Source organism: Anomaloglossus baeobatrachus, chromosome 4, assembly GCF_048569485.1.
Source record: "Anomaloglossus baeobatrachus isolate aAnoBae1 chromosome 4, aAnoBae1.hap1, whole genome shotgun sequence".
Classification (NCBI taxonomy): domain Eukaryota; kingdom Metazoa; phylum Chordata; class Amphibia; order Anura; family Aromobatidae; genus Anomaloglossus; species Anomaloglossus baeobatrachus.
The window spans coordinates 664670379-664690145 of NC_134356.1; the positions used below are offsets into that span (position 1 = coordinate 664670379).

The 19767-nt window shown below is 42.6% G+C and overlaps 1 protein-coding gene across 10 annotated transcripts in view; it reads right to left on the reverse strand.

Moving 5' to 3' along the window:
* The window catches only part of CACNA1A (calcium voltage-gated channel subunit alpha1 A), a 405981-nt gene that overhangs the window by 224281 nt on the left and 161933 nt on the right, over positions 1 to 19767 (reverse strand). For all 10 annotated transcript variants that reach the window (XM_075346630.1, XM_075346628.1, XM_075346625.1 and 7 more), the window contains exons 6-8: positions 17667 to 17854; positions 4745 to 4848; positions 1295 to 1410 (exon numbers count right to left, since the gene is read on the reverse strand). In XM_075346630.1, the coding sequence (XP_075202745.1) occupies positions 1295 to 1410; positions 4745 to 4848; positions 17667 to 17854 (408 nt within the window). The remainder of the gene's footprint in view (positions 1 to 1294; positions 1411 to 4744; positions 4849 to 17666; positions 17855 to 19767) is intronic.

Genomic DNA, 19767 nt, shown 5'->3' on the forward strand with positions numbered 1-19767 from the left:
TAACCATGACATACAAAGCCATCCACAACCTGTCTCCTCCCTACATCTGTGACCTAGTCTCCCGATACCTACCTGCACGCAACCTCAGATCCTCACAAGATCTCCTTCTCTGCTCCCCTGTCATCTCCTCTTCCCACCATCGCATCCAAGATTTCTCCCGTGCCTCCCCCATACTCTGGAATGCTCTGCCACAACATATCAGACTTTCGCCTACCTTGACAAGCTTCAAAAGGAACCTGAAGACCCACCACTTCCAACAAGCCTACAACCTGCCGTAACCCTCAGACTGATATAACGCTGAACAACCAGCTCTACCCTCACCGACTGGATCCTCACCCATCCCCTGTAGACTGTGAGCCCTCACAGGCAGGGACCTCTATCCTCCTGTACCAGTCTGTGTCTTGTATTGTTTATGAATATTGTACTTGTCCCTATTATGTATGCCTCTTTCACTTGTAAAGCGCCATGGAATAAATGGCGCTATAATAATATATAATAATATCTTTTTCAGTCAGACTGTGCTTGGAACTCGCCTGAAAAAGAGCGGGCAAAACCTCGGCTGATTGTAATGATGTCAGATCACGTCAGGACACACCGCCATACTGGACATCCCTGTAGATTTCTAATATGCTGATGGAGACCATGGATAATTAATGTATGTCAAAATTACCATATCTGATCTGGTAACCCTAAGCCAATTTGATATTTCGAACTGCTGATTCAGGGCTGGATCCAAGAACACTTAGGGAATACAATCATTACGGAGGCTGCTACGCTCAGCCGTGTGGTATATCTGAGGTCACACATGAACCTGTAATGTGGTATTGATTGCTGATGCCTGGCTAATGGCGTGAACTATCGGCATTGCCATACGTTACTGGTCTTCCCCCTCCCTGCGACCTTCCTTTCTACAGCAGGGGGCAGTAGCGACTTTGTGTAGTGAATAAACTATTGACGTGCTGATCAGACCTTCATTTAGGAGGGAGAATATAAATTCACTTATTAAAGACCCCCATAGATTGTTGTCATATGCCTAGGAATTACATTTTCACTGCCTGGCTACTTAAGAAAACAAGCTGAGTACTAATGTCTACAGTCAATGTACAACTTTACTGAAGAGAAATGCCACAACTACAGTCAACAAGACTTACTGACAAAGCAAAAAAGAGAGCTGGAGGAGATGTGGGCAGATGGCAGCCAACTAAATCCACCAGATATAGGGACACGGGAAAGCAAATGCAAAGTCTGTGGTGAATGGATTTACTAAGTTCATAAACGAACGTCGATGACCCACCTGCTTTGGAAATCCACTCCATGTAGCCATTCAACTCCCTTTCTATCTGCTGCTGTCTCCTCAGCTTCATGAACGCTCTGCGGTTCTCCACTCGCTCTCTCTCTTTGGCAAACTCTCTATAAAAAGACAAAGTATTCAGGATAAAATATTCTTCTGTGAAGATTCATATACATCTACCGTCCAAAATAACAGTCATGAAAAAGTTGTGTGCAGAAAAGACAGAAAAATTCAGTTTACATTGATGACATTGCCACACCTCCCCCTATGGTGTATGTCTAATCAGCAGAGAAGAGAGTAAATACATCAGCTATGTTCTATGGACTCTCTCAGATGAGCACGATATACGGATGTGTGCTCTCCGTATCCATACAGAGAGCAGACGCACTCTTTATAGCCAATATGCCCAATTATAAGGGCGATTTTTCACATGCACCAGTAGAAAAAAATCTCAGCATGCCCTATGTTGGTGCGATTTATGGTGCATAGTGCATGTAAATAAATGGCAGCCAGCTCCTGCAATTGACGAGTATGTATAGGGCTGTTGGAAATTGTTATGGTTCAGATTTCATACCTTGTTTTGATTATCATTTAAGCAATTTATATAGCTTTGTATTTTGTATTAGGTTTATGAGGGCTAGGACACATGGAGGGTAAAATGATCTGAGTGGAATGCGATAGAAAAATCGCATTCCACTTGGACCCATGCTACTCTATGGGGCCATTCCCTTCTGCAATTATTTTCTCAGCTCTAATCAGACAAAGACAACAGTCACAGCATGCTGCATGTGGAAGCCGATCCGTTTTTACTCTCACCCATACAAGTCTATGGGTGAGAGAGAAACATTGCATTGCAGCCGGATGACATCGGAGTGCAGTGCGATAATCGCATTAGCTGACAATGAAGCAGATCCGCAGCACCCGCCTTCTTCTCAGTAGCTGTGATCCGATCGCAGGATCAGATCACAGTGGCATGACACTCAGCTTACACTTGCAGCAGAGCGTGAGCCGAGCATTGCATTCGATGCCCTCGCATCGGATGCCATACGCTCGTGTGGCCTTAGCCTGTGTTCTTCACAAAAGCATTGACAGCGTATTAGCTTTGTTGAAATGTGGTGCTACATTGAGGAAAGGTTTTAACTTGTTCTTATCTTGTTTGAAGTAATTCAGGAGAAGTCACGTTTTATGGTCTTTGTTTCCAAACTTAAATGTGTTTTAGATAATTTTATTGAATCCAAGTTAACATACTCCTTCAGGTTCCACTGATGTTTTATATTTGAAATAGAGAAGAGAAAATTTTATTGAATCCAGGTTTCCAGCTTTAAAACTTTTTCCACAAACTGTTTTAGATAGGGTGGCACGGTGGCTCAGTGGTTAGCACTGCACTCTTGTGGTGGCTCAGTAGTTAGCACTGCAGTCTTGCAGCGCTGGGGTCCTGAGTTCAAATCCCACTAAGGACACAATCTGTAAGGAGTTTGTATGTTCTCCCCGTGTTTGCGTGGGTTTCCTCCGGGTACTCCGGTTTCCTCCCACACTCCAAAAACATACTCACAGGGAACCTAGATTGCCAATGGGGACAGTGTTGCAATTGTATGTAAAGCGCTGTGGAATTAACAGCGCTATATAAATGAATAACTATTATTATTATATTATAATGTGCTAAGCCATCCCCATTTCTGCTGTGGTTGTAATAAATACTTGTGACTTGGCATCTGAGTCTTATGCACTGACAGACACTGGCTGTGTGTTCTTGTCTCCTGTGCATCGCTATTAATTGGACCAACATTGGCAGATCTGGAGATTCCTTGTATCTGTCACATGGAACTATGGAAATAGCGGGAAACCGGGGCCCCTAAGCTGACCTTCAGACTAGGAGGGCCCTGTGCTATCCCTATTCTCAGTGATACCCCTAATGGTGGGGATGTCTGAGTCTCCTTCCGGCCTTGCTCCCAACCAGCCCTAATTTTATACCTCCTCCCCCAGTTGGGTCGGGACAGGAGTGTGATTTGACCCACAGAAATAGACAAACAGGGGAAACTAAAACTCTGTCACACAGCATACACTCATTGAGGTATAAGACAACAAGAGATTAGGAGGAAATCAAGAGCAGGGTGGAAACAACAAGACGACGGGTAAACTTCACAAGAACACCAAGCACAGGCTATTCTCTCTCTCTAGCAAATCTGGGACACCATAGCACACAGACCAACACAGCAGACACTATAGTTGGCTTTGGTGGACGATCTCCTCTAACCTAAGTATGAGAGAAGTATGTGATAGGCTTTCTTACAACATGTGATCCCAGAAGCCTAACAAGCAGGTTAGCAGGGTTAACTCTTGCTAGCCTGTCGATGACTGAGCATACAGCTTGTCGACACCCGAGTCTGCCTGTGTTGCTCAGAAACACCAAAGAAACCATCAGGTGGAGTGTCAGAATCTGCAATGTGACCAGTGTCTGATGACGCCCTGACTGACAGTCAGCGTGTTTTGTGTAATACTCCGTGTGACAGTATCTCACCCCAATTTATCCCTCCCAGGAAAGGAGTTTCCACAACAAACTGTTAGATTAAGTTCCCACAGTGAGTTTTTGACACTTTTTTTTTTTGTTGCACTAAAAATGCAGCATTTTACAATTTCAGCAAAGTGGATGGGAGTTAAAGAATTCTCCTTCTCACTGCACTTTTTTTACAAAGCGTAAACCGACCTGCGGTGCGTGTATGAAGTCTGCAACACGTCAATTTCTTTTACGAGTGAACTGAGCTTTATGTGCAGATTTTCGCCCAAAAATTGCATTAGATGCGGAAAATCACAGGTAAAAAATCCCATATGCTAAGGCCATGTGCGCACGTTGCGTCCAGTAACTTGCAGAAATAAACTCATCCTCAGGCAGAATTTGTCATTGTCAAATTTTTTTTTATTGCGGTTTTGACCGCGTTTTACATGCATTTTCTGTGCTTAAATTGAGATGCGTTTTCAATACAAATACACAACTAAATAAAGTTTGAACATTTAAACAGTAGGAAAAAAAGGAAAAAAAATAATTAAAAAAAACCCTATAAATCAAACACTATAATGATAATTTTCTGAAAATGATTAATGAGATTTAATAATTATGTTCAAAATAAAGTAAAAGTATTGTTTGACTCATTTTTTAAAGTCGGATGGATGTGAGGGCAAATGGAAACCTCTTGACCTCACTATAATGCCAAAAACGTATGCTTTGATTTTGTCAAAAAAGCATGCGTTAAGCATCAAAAAAGCATGTAAAACGCTAGAAATTTCTTTTAGGATGCGTTTTGATAATTCTCATTGACATCAATGTTAGCAAAACGCTGCCAAACTGGCAAAAACAATTGACACGCTGCTGGACAACCTCTTGAAATCTAGGTTAAGGATGGATCACCTTTATTACCAAAGCAATTACTCTACAGTCTTGATTGCAGATGAGCTTACCCAGAAAGGACACCCAAAACAAGGTTAAGCATGAAGAAGGAGCCAATTATAATAAGGGGGATGAAGTAAAGCCAGTTCCATGCACTTCCAAACACATCGTTACTCTGCATAGAGAGAAAGGGAACATAAGAAAGGTGGTTACACAGATAGAGGCCTAAACATTCATAACATATAAGAGATTACCTTTGATCAATGATCTGTTTTTATATTTAAAGGGGATGTCAGACACTTGAATACATTTTTTTTTTAGGCTTCAATGGTTTTAAAATAAACAGAGGCATACTCACTTTTATGGAACTGTGTGGATTGAGTGCATAGTGCTCCGGAAGCAATATCAGCCTGTGATTGGCTGCAGCGGTCAAGTCACTAGAGGAGAGCATCTTCAATCGTATCTCTGAAGACACACTCTTCTAGTCACCTGATTTCTGTAGACAATCATAGGCATAACTACCAGCAGAGTAGATATCGTCTGCGGAGCTGGAGCAGCCCTTGTTAGCATGCCTTCTCTTATTATTTTAAAACCATTCATGCCCAGAAAAAAATGTATTCATGTGTTTGAGGAACCTCTTTAAGGCTGCGTTCACACATTGTTGCAAAGATGTATTTCACAATTTAGGGAAATAGTAGCAAAATTGCACTATGGCAACAATATGTGAACCCAGCCTCATAGTCTATGAGAGAATTATTCAACCTTGCCATAGACATGAAATATGTCCAAAGCAAATGAAAATCATTCAGGTTGATTGACCCTAATTGCTAGTACTGTAGATAAAAGATTAGAATTATTGCAGTATTTCAGCAGAATCATCAGGATTCAGGCATGTTAAGAAAATGATCTGTTTTGCTTGTGACATACAGCAGCCATTATGTACATCATCACTGCAAAACCGAACAAAACAGAGGGGTCAAACAATACAGTCTAGAGAGGAACTGGACACTTACATATGAATGAGGTGTAACAATTAAACATAGCACCATCTGCTGTCTTCTCAACACAGTCCCCTCAGTATAAGCCTGTGATGTCGTTTCAGTGACGTTTATATGCCAGGAGAGGCAAATTTGGTGCAGACATTTCAGCAGCAAATTTGCATCTCCTGGCAGAATACTGCACCGAAACAGTGTCAAAACTGTTTTCTGTTGTTTTGGGGTTTTTTGCCATGAGATGCAGATTTGGTGCTGAAATTTATACACCATATTCCTGCACCAAATCTGTATCTTATGGCAAAAAATTGCATCAAAACCGCATCGCGTTTTGATGCGGTTTTTTTTTTGCCAGAAGATACAGATTTGGTGCAGGAATATGGTGTATAAATTTCTGGGCAAAAACCATCTCTTGGTTAAAAAAACCCACGGTTTTCTGCCAGGAGATTCAGGTCTCATTGAACTCCGTTCACCTGAGGTCAGTTTACCTGTGGTCACAGGTGGGGTACCGTTGGAACCTCCAGCTGTCACTGCAGATATACTTAGTGATGTCACCGATCACAGCTGTGTCTGCCTGAAGCCAGAGTGCGGTTGTGCTCTCTGCCAGCGTGCTGTGACTTCAGTATGTAGCAGAGCCGGGATCATCGTGGCACCTCATGTGGATTACATCAGAACTGGGTGTTTAGGGTTTAATAATTTGGAGAAAGAGGACTTTTGTTTTGTATTTTATTTCAAATAAAGGATTTTTTAAGTGTTTTTGTTTTATTTCTTTTCACATACAGTATTGGTAATGGGCGTCTCTTAGACTCCTCCCATTACTAATCTAGGGCTTACAGCACATTAGTCACCAGGATTTTCCTATATAACCTAAAGCCAGTGCTATACTGGAGCAATCAGGCTGATTCTATGCACATCTTTACTGTAGTTGTCAGCTCGGATGTCTAGGTTTTGAAACACAAGCAAGTTAAGCTTGTATAAGGAACAGTTTTTTGATTGGCAGCAGATGCAGCAGCTAAAAGCTGGGGTGGGTATTCATAGTGATTCCTGCCCCCCTTCCTGTCCCTCCTCCCATTATATTATTTATGCTAATTCCATTATAGAAGGTTGTGGCTATAAGTCATGGTGGATCTGTGCCGATGTCATACCCATGTGCCCAGAAGGGGCAGGGCCCTTACAACAGAAAATAATGTTGCTTCCTGGTATCAGCTATGTTGGATGAGGCCCCGTCCCTTCTGTTCACATGGGTATGACATTAGCACAGGTCCTTCTAGTCACCATGATTTAGCCACAAACAGGCGGGGGGAGGGAATCACTATCAAAACCCACCCCAGCTATTAGCAGCTGCAGCTGCTGTCACACAAAAAACTGTTCATTTTACAAACTTTACTTGCTTGTGTTTCAAAACCTATACATCCGAGCTGACAACTAAAGGTGTGTATAGAATCAGCCTGATAGTGCCAGTATATCACTGGCTTTAGGTTATATAGGAAAATCCTTGTAGTTGGTGCACTTTATTGGCGGCTGTGAGTGGTCATTAACCCCTTATATTGCCCCAACTGCCACCGCTCCAGGGCAATCGGAATGAGCTGGGTGAAGTCCTGGGATTGTCGCATGTAATGGATGTGACAATTCCGGGCAGCTGCAGGCTGCTATTTTTAGGCTGGGGGGGGGCGAAAAACCATAGGTCTCCAAGCCCCCAGCTGTCAGCTTTATTATGGCTGGGGATCAAACTTGGGTGGGAGACCGCACTCTGTTTTTTTATATTATTTATTTAACTACTTTAAAAAAAAAAACAAAACTGCATAGGGTCCCTTGTATTTTGATACACAGCCAAGATAAGCACAGGGCTGGGGGCTGCAGCCTGTAGCCATATGCTATATTATGGCTGGGTATCACAATATGGGGGGACCGTACGCCAATTTATTTTTATACCACTAAACCACTAAAGAGATGCAGACAGTGTGGGTGAGTCCAAGCAATCACAGATGCTGACACACAGGGTGGGGGCGCGGCCTGACTGCAACCAATCACACGCGGGGACTGCCAGTGGGCCGGGGAAGCAGTGAATATGTATGAGAGTAATGAGTTGCCCTGGAAGTTGTGTTACAGCTGTGCAGGAGACTAGTTAAGTATAACACTCCTGCTTTATTCCCGATTTTCTTTCTTTTTCCTTTATTTTATTTTTTTTTTTATTATCCAGGTGGCCCAATCCGAATAGTTACATAGTTCCTTGAGAACTCCGTGTTTAGGGTCAGTACATGGATTCTAGGTATCCAGTACAGACTCCAAACTTTACAGTTTGGGTTCGCCCATCACTAGTAATAACAGATCAGTGATGGATACAGGACAGTTATAGCATGAGGGGTCATGTAATAACAGATCAGTGAGAGATTCAGGACTGTTATAGGGTGAGGGGTCATGTAGTAACAGATGAGTAATAGATATGGGATAGTTATAGGGTGAGGGGTCATGTAATAACAGATCAGTGATAGATTCGGGGCAGTTATAGGGTGAGGGGTGATGTAGTAACAGATTAGTGATAGATACGGGATAGTTATAGGGTGAGGGGTCATATAATAACAGATCAGTGATAGATTCGGGGCAGTTATAGGGTGAGGGGTCATGTAGTAACAGATCATTGATAGATACAGGACAGTTATAGGGTGAGGGGTCATGTAGTAACAGATTAGTGATAGATACGGGATAGTTATAGGGTGAGGGGTCATGTAGTAACAGATCATTGATAGATACAGGACAGTTATAGGGTGAGGGGTCATGTAGTAACAGATCATTGATAGATACAGGACAGTTATAGGGTGAGGGGTCATGTAGTAACAGATTAGTGATAGATACGGGATAGTTATAGGGTGAGGGGTCATGTAATAACAGATCAGTGATAGATTCGGGGCAGTTATAGGGTGAGGGGTCATGTAGTAACAGATCAGTGATAGATTTGGGGCAGTTATAGGGTGAGGAGTCATGTAGCAACAGATTAGTGATATATTCGGGATAGTTATAGGGTGAGGGGTCATGTAATAACAGATCAGTGATAGATACAGGACAGATATAGGGTGAGGGGTCATGTAGTAACAGGTTAGTGATAGATACGGGATAGTTATAAGGTGAGGGGTCATGTAGTAACAGATTATTGATAGGTACAGGATAGTTATAGGGTGAGGGGTCATGTAATAACAGATTAGTGATAGATACGGGATAGTTATAAGGTGAGGGGTCATGTAGTAACAGATCATTGATAGATACAGAACAGTTATAGGGTGAGGGGTCATGTAGTAACAGATCATTGATAGATACAGGACAGTTATAGGGTGAGGAGTCATGTAGTAACAGATTATTGATAGGTACAGGATAGTTATAGGGTGAGGGGTCATGTAATAACAGATCAGTGATAGATACGGGATAGTTATAGGGTGAGGGGTCATGTAGTAACAGATCATTGATAGATACAGGATAGTTATAAGGTGAGGGGTCATGTAATAACAGATCAGTGATAGATACGGGATAGTTATAGGGTGAGGGGTCATGTAGTAACAGATTAGTGATAGATACAGGACAGTTATAGGGTGAGGGGTCATGTAGTAACAGATCATTGATAGATACAGGACAGTTATAGGGTGAGGGGTCATGTAGTAACAGATTAGTGATAGATACGGGATAGTTATAGGGTGAGGGGTCATGTAGTAACAGATCATTGATAGATACAGGACAGTTATAGGGTGAGGGGTCATGTAGTAACAGATCATTGATAGATACAGGACAGTTATAGGGTGAGGGGTCATGTAGTAACAGATTAGTGATAGATACGGGATAGTTATAGGGTGAGGGGTCATGTAATAACAGATCAGTGATAGATACGGGGCAGTTATAGGGTGAGGGGTCATGTAGTAACAGATTAGTGATAGATACGGGATAGTTATAGGGTGAGGGGTCATGTAGTAACAGATTAGTGATAGATACGGGATAGTTATAGGGTGAGGGGTCATGTAATAACAGATCAGTGATAGATACGGGGCAGTTATAGGGTGAGGGGTCATGTAGTAACAGATTAGTGATAGATACGGGATAGTTATAGGGTGAGGGGTCATGTAGTAACAGATCAGTGATAGATACGGGGCAGTTATAGGGTGAGGGGTCATGTAATAACAGATCAGTGATAGATACGGGGCAGTTATAGGGTGAGGGGTCATGTAGTAACAGATCATTGATAGATACGGGGCAGTTATAGGGTGAGGGGTCATGTAATAACAGATCAGTGATAGATACGGGGCAGTTATAGGGTGAGGGGTCATGTAATAACAGATTAGTGATAGATACGGGGCAGTTATAAGGTGAGGGGTCATGTAGTAACAGATAAGTGATATATTCGGGATAGTTATAGGGTGAGGGGTCATGTAGTAACAGATTAGTGATAGATACAGGATAGTTATAGAGTGAGGGGTCATGTAGTAGCAGATTAGTGATAGATACGGGGCAGTTAGAGGGTGAGGGGTCATGTAGTAACAGATTAGTGATAGATACAGGATAGTTATAGGGTGAGGGGTCATGTAGTAACAGATTAGTGATAGATACAGGATAGTTATAGGGTGAGGGGTCATGTAGTAACAGATTAGTGATAGATACGGGGCAGTTATAGGGTGATGGGTGATGTAGTAGCAGATTAGTGATAGATACGGGGCAGTTAGAGGGTGAGGGGTGATGTAGTAACAGATTAGTGATAGATACAGGATAGTTATAGGGTGAGGGGCCATGTAGTAACAGATTAGTGATAGATACAGGATAGTTATAGGGTGAGGGGTCATGTAGTAGCAGATTAGTGATAGATACAGGATAGTTATAGGGTGAGGGGCCATGTAGTAACAGATTAGTGATAGATACAGGATAGTTATAGGGTGAGGGGTCATGTAGTAACAGATTAGTGATAGATACGGGGCAGTTATAGGGTGAGGGGTCATGTAGTAACAGATTAGTGATAGATACAGGATAGTTATAGGGTGAAGGGTCATGTAGTAACAGATTAGTGATAGATACGGGGCAGTTAGAGGGTGATGGGTGATGTAGTAACAGATTAGTGATAGATACGGGGCAGTTAGAGGGTGATGGGTGATGTAGTAACAGATTAGTGATAGATACGGGGCAGTTAGAGGGTGAGGGGTCATGTAGTAACAGATTAGTGATAGATACGGGATAGTTATAGGGTGAGGGGTCATGTAGTAACAGATCAGTGATAGATACGGGGCAGTTATAGGGTGAGGGGTCATGTAATAACAGATCAGTGATAGATACGGGGCAGTTATAGGGTGAGGGGTCATGTAGTAACAGATTAGTGATAGATACAGGATAGTTATAGGGTGAGGGGTCATGTAGTAGCAGATTAGTGATAGATACGGGATAGTTATAGGGTGAGGGGTCATGTAGTAGCAGATTAGTGATAGATACGGGATAGTTAGAGGGTGAGGGGTGATGTAGTAGCAGATTAGTGATAGATACGGGATAGTTATAGGGTGACGGGTCATGTAATAACAGATCAGTGATAGATACGGGGCAGTTATAGGGTGAGGGGTCATGTAATAACAGATTAGTGATAGATACGGGGCAGTTATAGGGTGATGGGTGATGTAGTAGCAGATTAGTGATAGATACGGGGCAGTTAGAGGGTGAGGGGTGATGTAGTAACAGATTAGTGATAGATACAGGATAGTTATAGGGTGAGGGGTCATGTAGTAACAGATGAGTAATAGATATGGGATAGATATAGGGTGAGGGGTCATGTAGTAGCAGATTAGTGATACATACGGGGCAGTTAGAGGGTGAGGGGTGATGTAGTAACAGATTAGTGATAGATACGGGGCAGTTAGAGGGTGATGGGTGATGTAGTAGCATATTCAGAATAATCCATTATTTGGTTGCAGTATTGCAGCATACATGACATTTATCGTGCTGAGTGATAGCGCTGTGCAGGTTTCTCACAGTGGGAGGGTCACCCCCTCCCTCGCTCATGTCCCTGCAGGGAGATGGGGGTGGCGCACTTATCTACGTGTGCACTGAAAGGTTCCTGTGCCCGTTTCTTGATGCTAAAAATATAACTGGCAAGAGAAAGCATCCTAAGAAAGAGAGCGGCTCTCCTGTCAGAGAATGGGGAGGAGGGGGAGGGGAGAGCATTTCCTTTTCTATCATCATACTGCCCTTGAGCAAAGAGGAGACCACTGCTCGGTCCGAGTCACACACATAGTCACTCAAAGAGGCATTAGCTTACAGTATATAGAAAATCAATGGCAGTAGTAACATCTTATCACTCTCTTCTTCTCTGTCTTCAAGGGCCCTAATGTCCCAGTACATTGTATTTTTTGTAACAGGATCTCTCTGAGTTTGGATTACATTTGCCTGAAAGCAGTAGTAGATAATCCAGGTATTAGTCCATTTTCTCTGTTTTATTCCCCTTTAGTGCTATAATTAATAGTATCTGTAAGCTGTACTATCACACAGGAGGAAAATAGTTGTAGCCCTAAAGCAATACCCAGACCAACAGTATGACACATATTGTAAAGATGTAATCAGCAGCATTATCAGTGATTACCTGTTTTTAGATGACTACCTTCAGGTAGGACTCTCCTAAGAAGCCATTAGGGCAAGGAAGTTATTCGGCAGCCACCAAGTCAGTTTTTTGGGGATCTTTCTGCATTTGTAGTTCTTCCTATGTTAACTACTTTTAGTTTTGATATTTGTCCCTCATCATCCTCACTATTACCAGCTGATCATACACTAACTAGCCAGGTTAATCGCAGCTATAGTAGTGATACATTTCTAAGTTATACGTACTTAATAATAACTAGAAAAAATTGTCCTTAAACTTTATTTCTCACTATCTGTTCTATTAATATTGTCACCCAAAGCCATCTTTGTACTTTAAAGTTTTAACCACCATCCATCTCTGACCATTCATAACTCACCTACATCCATCTCTGACCATTCATACTCTCACCTACATCCATCTCTGACCATTCATAACTCACCTACATCCATCTCTGACCATTCATAACTCACCTACATCCATCTCTGACCATTCACACTCTCACCTACATCATTCTCTGACCATTCATACTCTCACCTACATCCATCTCTGACCATTCATAACTCACCTACATCCATCTCTGACCATTCACACTCTCACCTACATCCATCTCTGACCATTCACACTCTCACCTACATCCATCTCTGACCATTCACACTCTCACCTACATCCATCTCTGACCATTCATAACTCACCTACATCCATCTCTGACCATTCATAACTCACCTACATCCATCTCTGACCATTCATAACTCACCTACATCCATCTCTGACCATTCATACTCTCACCTACATCCATCTCTGACCATTCATAACTCACCTACATCCATCTCTGACCATTCACACTCTCACCTACATCCATCTCTGACCATTCATAACTCACCTACATCCATCTCTGACCATTCATAACTCACCTACATCCATCTCTGACCATTCATACTCTCACCTACATCCATCTCTGACCATTCATAACTCACCTACATCCATCTCTGACCATTCACACTCTCACCTACATCCATCTCTGACCATTCATAACTCACCTACATCCATCTCTGACCATTCATAACTCACCTACATCCATCTCTGACCATTCATACTCTCACCTACATCATTCTCTGACCATTCATAACTCACCTACATCCATCTCTGACCATTCACACTCTCACCTACATCCATCTCTGACCATTCATAACTCACCTACATCCATCTCTGACCATTCATAACTCACCTACATCCATCTCTGACCATTCATACTCTCACCTACATCCATCTCTGACCATTCATACTCTCACCTACATCCATCTCTGACCATTCATACTCTCACCTACATCCATCTCTGACCATTCATAACTCACCTACATCCATCTCTGACCATTCACACTCTCACCTACATCCATCTCTGACCATTCATAACTCACCTACATCCATCTCTGACCATTCATAACTCACCTACATCCATCTCTGACCATTCATACTCTCACCTACATCCATCTCTGACCATTCATAACTCACCTACATCCATCTCTGACCATTCATAACTCACCTACATCCATCTCTGACCATTCACACTCTCACCTACATCCATCTCTGACCATTCACACTCTCACCTACATCCATCTCTGACCATTCATACTCTCACCTACATCATTCTCTGACCATTCATACTCTCACCTACATCCATCTCTGACCATTCACACTCTCACCTACATCCATCTCTGACCATTCACACTCTCACCTACATCCATCTCTGACCATTCATACTCTCACCTACATCATTCTCTGACCATTCATACTCTCACCTACATCCATCTCTGACCATTCACACTCTCACCTACATCCATCTCTGACCATTCATACTCTCACCTACATCCATCTCTAACCATTCATACTCTCACCTACATCCATCTCTGACCATTCATAACTCACCTACATCCATCTCTGACCATTCATAACTCACCTACATCCATCTCTGACCATTCATAACTCACCTACATCCATCTCTGACCATTCACACTCTCACCTACATCCATCTCTGACCATTCACACTCTCACCTACATCATTCTCTGACCATTCATACTCTCACCTACATCCATCTCTGACCATTCACACTCTCACCTACATCCATCTCTGACCATTCACACTCTCACCTACATCCATCTCTGACCATTCATACTCTCACCTACATCATTCTCTGACCATTCATACTCTCACCTACATCCATCTCTGACCATTCACACTCTCACCTACATCCATCTCTAACCATTCATACTCTCACCTACATCCATCTCTGACCATTCATACTCTCACCTACATCCATCTCTGACCATTCATAACTCACCTACATCCATCTCTGACCATTCATAACTCACCTACATCCATCTCTGACCATTCATAACTCACCTACATCCATCCCTGACCATTCATAACTCACCTACATCCATCTCTGACCATTCACACTCTCACCTACATCCATCTCTGACCATTCATACTCTCACCTACATCATTCTCTGACCATTCATACTCTCACCTACATCCATCTCTGACCATTCACACTCTCACCTACATCCATCTCTGACCATTCACACTCTCACCTACATCCATCTCTGACCATTCATACTCTCACCTACATCATTCTCTGACCATTCATACTCTCACCTACATCCATCTCTGACCATTCATACTCTCACCTACATCCATCTCTGAGCATTCATATTCTCACCTACATCCATCTTTGACCATTCATACTCTCACCTACATCCATCTCTGACCATTCATACTCTCACCTACATCATTCTCTGACCATTCACACTCTCACCTACATCCATCTCTGACCATTCACACTCTCACCTACATCCATCTCTGACCATTCATACTCTCACCTACATCCATCTCTGACCATTCATACTCTCACCTACATCCATCTCTGACCATTCATAACTCACCTACATCCATCTCTGACCATTCATAACTCACCTACATCCATCTCTGACCATTCATAACTCACCTACATCCATCTCTGACCATTCATAACTCACCTACATCCATCTCTGACCATTCACACTCTCACCTACATCCATCTCTGACCATTCATACTCTCACCTACATCCATCTCTGACCATTCATACTCTCACCTACATCCATCTCTGACCATTCATACTCTCACCTACATCCATCTCTGACCATTCATACTCTTACTTACATCCATCTCTGACCATTCATACTCTCACCTACATCCATCTCTGACCACTCATACTCTCACCTACATCCATCTCTGACCATTCATACTCTTACTTACATCCATCTCTGACCATTCATACTCTCACCTACATCCATCTCTGACCATTCATACTCTCACCTACATCCATCTCTGACCATTCATACTCTCACCTACATCCATCTCTGACCATTCATACTCTCACCTACATCCATCTCTGACCATTCATACTCTTACTTACATCCATCTCTGACCACTCATACTCTCACCTACATCCATCTTTGACCATTCATACTCTCACCTACATCCATCTCTGACCATTCATACTCTCACCTACATCATTCTCTGACCATTCACACTCTCACCTACATCCATCTCTGACCATTCACACTCTCACCTACATCCATCTCTGACCATTCATACTCTCACCTACATCCATCTCTGACCATTCATACTCTCACCTACATCCATCTCTGACCATTCATAACTCACCTACATCCATCTCTGACCATTCATAACTCACCTACATCCATCTCTGACCATTCATAACTCACCTACATCCATCTCTGACCATTCATAACTCACCTACATCCATCTCTGACCATTCACACTCTCACCTACATCCATCTCTGACCATTCATACTCTCACCTACATCATTCTCTGACCATTCATACTCTCACCTACATCCATCTCTGACCATTCATACTCTCACCTACATCCATCTCTGACCATTCATACTCTTACTTACATCCATCTCTGACCATTCATACTCTCACCTACATCCATCTCTGACCACTCATACTCTCACCTACATCCATCTCTGACCATTCATACTCTCACCTACATCCATCTCTGACCATTCATACTCTCACCTACATCCATCTCTGACCATTCATACTCTCACCTACATCCATCTCTGACCATTCATACTCTTACTTACATCCATCTCTGACCACTCATACTCTCACCTACATCCATCTCTGACCATTCATACTCTCACCTACATCCATCTCTGACCATTCATACTCTCACGTACATCCATCTCTGACTATTTATACTCTCACCTACATATATTTTCACCATTCATGCTATCACCTACATATACTTCTTAACATTCATACTCTCACCTAGATATATTTTCACCATTCGTACTCTCCCCTACATGTATCTCTGACCATTCATACTCTCACCTACGTATATTTTCACCATTCACACTCTCACCTTTATATATCGCTGCCTATTTCTCATCTCTAGTACATATATTTCTAGCAATTAATACAATTAACGACACATATGCCCATTCATACTTCTCACCCAGTCGTGTGTATTTGTTCTTAATAATACTCTCTTCTACATCTTTCCCCATCTATTTATTATACCTCTTCAATACTTCTTTGCCACATAATAGTTTTCAATGGCATCATACACTCATATCTGGTCATTCATCCTTCTCAACAAGTTGATACTTTCTCATCCATTCCTAATGTCCTTTTTATCCTTCCCTTTCTTCTTATTCAATCCCATGTGAATTTTTGCACTTTTCTTGAATAATTTCGCATTGTCTCCAAGATCCTTCTCTGTTCATATAGATCAGTCTATAATTCATAGCCTATATTCATTCTTCCACCATCCTAAATCCATCTCAGCTGATTCATACTCTCTTCTTCTGTATCCTAAAGTCCACCCTATCTATTCATGCTATATACTATGAGTCTACATGTTGTTTGCTTTTTTTCCCCTCCATTTGACCTTGTATCTTTTCCCATTTTGGTTTGAACTGTATCACAATGGTTAAATCTATTTTCAGAAGCCAGCATGCCCTCATTCTGCACATTTTCCACAATGTTCTGTTTGTATCTAGCCCTCTGCGCCTCTTCTTCTCTGTCCCTCACCATTCTTCCCTCTTTGCCCTGACTCTGCAGAATTCATACTCATTAAGCCCTCACGTATGTGCAGCTATTCATCGTGCCTCTTCAGCACCAGCTGTCAGCCGAGCTAGCTGTAAGTCCAGCTCAGACCCAAGTGTATCGGTGCAGAAATATATCAGCTACCCTGCTGCAATTGTTAGTGGCATCCATGCCAGTAATGAAGTACAGCTCTACATTTGGGAGCTATGGGTGTTTTCTTTGTTTTGTTCATGACTTGTTAAATTGTACTTTTTTTTTATATATATATATATATATATATATATATACTTACATCGTACAAAATATCCGTCCAGCCCTCCATGGTTATGCACTGGAATACAGTCAGCACAGCAAACAGGATGTTATCAAACTGCGTGATGCCATTATTAGGCCCCTCCCATTTGGCATAGCATTCTGTGTCAGGGGGGCACCTCCTTGACGATGAATCATTACCACAGAGACCCTCCATCTTTATTTCATCTATAGGAGAAAATGCATAGGTTACATACATTGACAACACATGAACGCATAGCCTAAGTCCGGCCATATACCCCAGGCGGAGATGGACATCCACAATATCGACATTGGTGCCAGAGCCCAGAGGAGGGTCATGCATCTAACAGACATTTTTGGAATACCAAAATGGGTCTGTCACAATTCCTCTGTGCAGGGCATTGTGCACACAGGTGATGCTCTGCCGCGCCTTCCTGAACTTTTGAGCCGGCAGTGACGTTTCCTTTGTGCAGAGCATCTTGCATTTGGAGATGCTCTGCTGTGTTTCTTTAAACACTAGTTTATAGGTTGTTTGACAGTACAGGATTCCATGCAGGTTCTGAGAGGTGCTAAAAGCACCTCAGGTGTTCCACTTTCCGGGTAATTTCTCTGTTTCATTATTGAGCATGCTCTCCCAGAATCTCGCCAGTCGTACTCTCTGCTTCTGCAGTTGTGCACTTGGCTTGTGTTTGTGCTTGTGTTCTGATCTAAGTTTCCTGACCTCGGACTGTTACCTGACCACGTTTCTGCTCGCTCCCTGTTCTTGTTGTTAATGCCTGGCTTCTGACCTCAGACTGTTACCTGACCACGTCTCTATCTGCTCCCTGAATCTACGAGGGGCTGCTGATAACTCTTTGGCTTTGTGATCTTTTTTTGTTTCTATGGTAGCGAATGTTACATCACATGAAAGCCTTATGTGTTTAATATATGTTTTCAAAATGTCGTGTTTGTTGTTTTTGGCAACAGTGTTTACGCACGTGGGAAACAAAATGGCGGAGTCTAATGTGATATTCACAGCAACTGAGAGCAGAGGAGTGATAAAATTCTTGTTACTGCAAGGAAAGTCCGCGAAGGATATTCATGGTGATATGTCGCAGACATTGGGGGATCAATGCCCTTCATATTGCACAGTTAAGAACTGGGTTGCCAAATTTAAAAAGGGCCACTTCAGCACCAATGATGAGGAACGTCCTGGATGACCGAGAGTGGTTGTTGTTCCGGAGATCGTCGATGCTGTGCACAACCTCATACTGGAGAATCCACGAATTTCAGCTAAAGCAATAGCAGACATCATGGGGATTTCCCGCGAACTTGTTTGTGTCATTATCCATGAACATTTGGACATGAGGAAGCGATCTGCAAAGTGGATCCCCAAATGTTTGACGACAGATCAGAGAAGCATGCGAGTGAAAACGTCCCGGTCCATTTGTCAGCATTTCTGGACTGATAAGAACTTTCTTGATTAACTGGTCACTATGGATGAGACCTGGATTTATTTGTATGACCCTAAAAACAAGGAGCAGTCAAAAGAGTGGAGGCACAGTGGTTCTCCTTGTCCAAAGAAGTTCAGGGTGCAAAAATCAGAGACTAAAGGCGGCGTTACACGCTACGATTTATCTGACGATATGTCGTCGGGGTCACGGATTCCGTGACGCACTTCAGTCATCGTTAGCGACGTCGTTGCATGTGACACCTACGTGTGACTTCGAACGATCGCAAATAGGTTGAAAATCGTTGATCGTTGACACATCGTTCACTTTCAAAATATTGTTCATCTTTTGGAACGCAGCAGACATATTGGTACGTTTGACACCCTGCAAACGACGAACAACATCCACACGACCGCCTTGGGCAAACAAGATATCGCTGAACGATTTTGCGTCGCTTGTGAGATCGTTACGTGTGACCGCTAATAAACGACCTATGTGCGATCTCGGCAAATCGTAACTACGATATGGGCGTGTCACATCGCTAGAGAGATCGTCGGATAAATCGTAGCGTGTAAAGCGGCCTTAAGGTGATGGCATCTGTGTGCTGGGATAAGGAGGGCATGCTGCTAGTGGACTACCTTTAAAAGGGTTCCACCATCATTGAACTTTTGGACCAATTGAAGGCAGCTC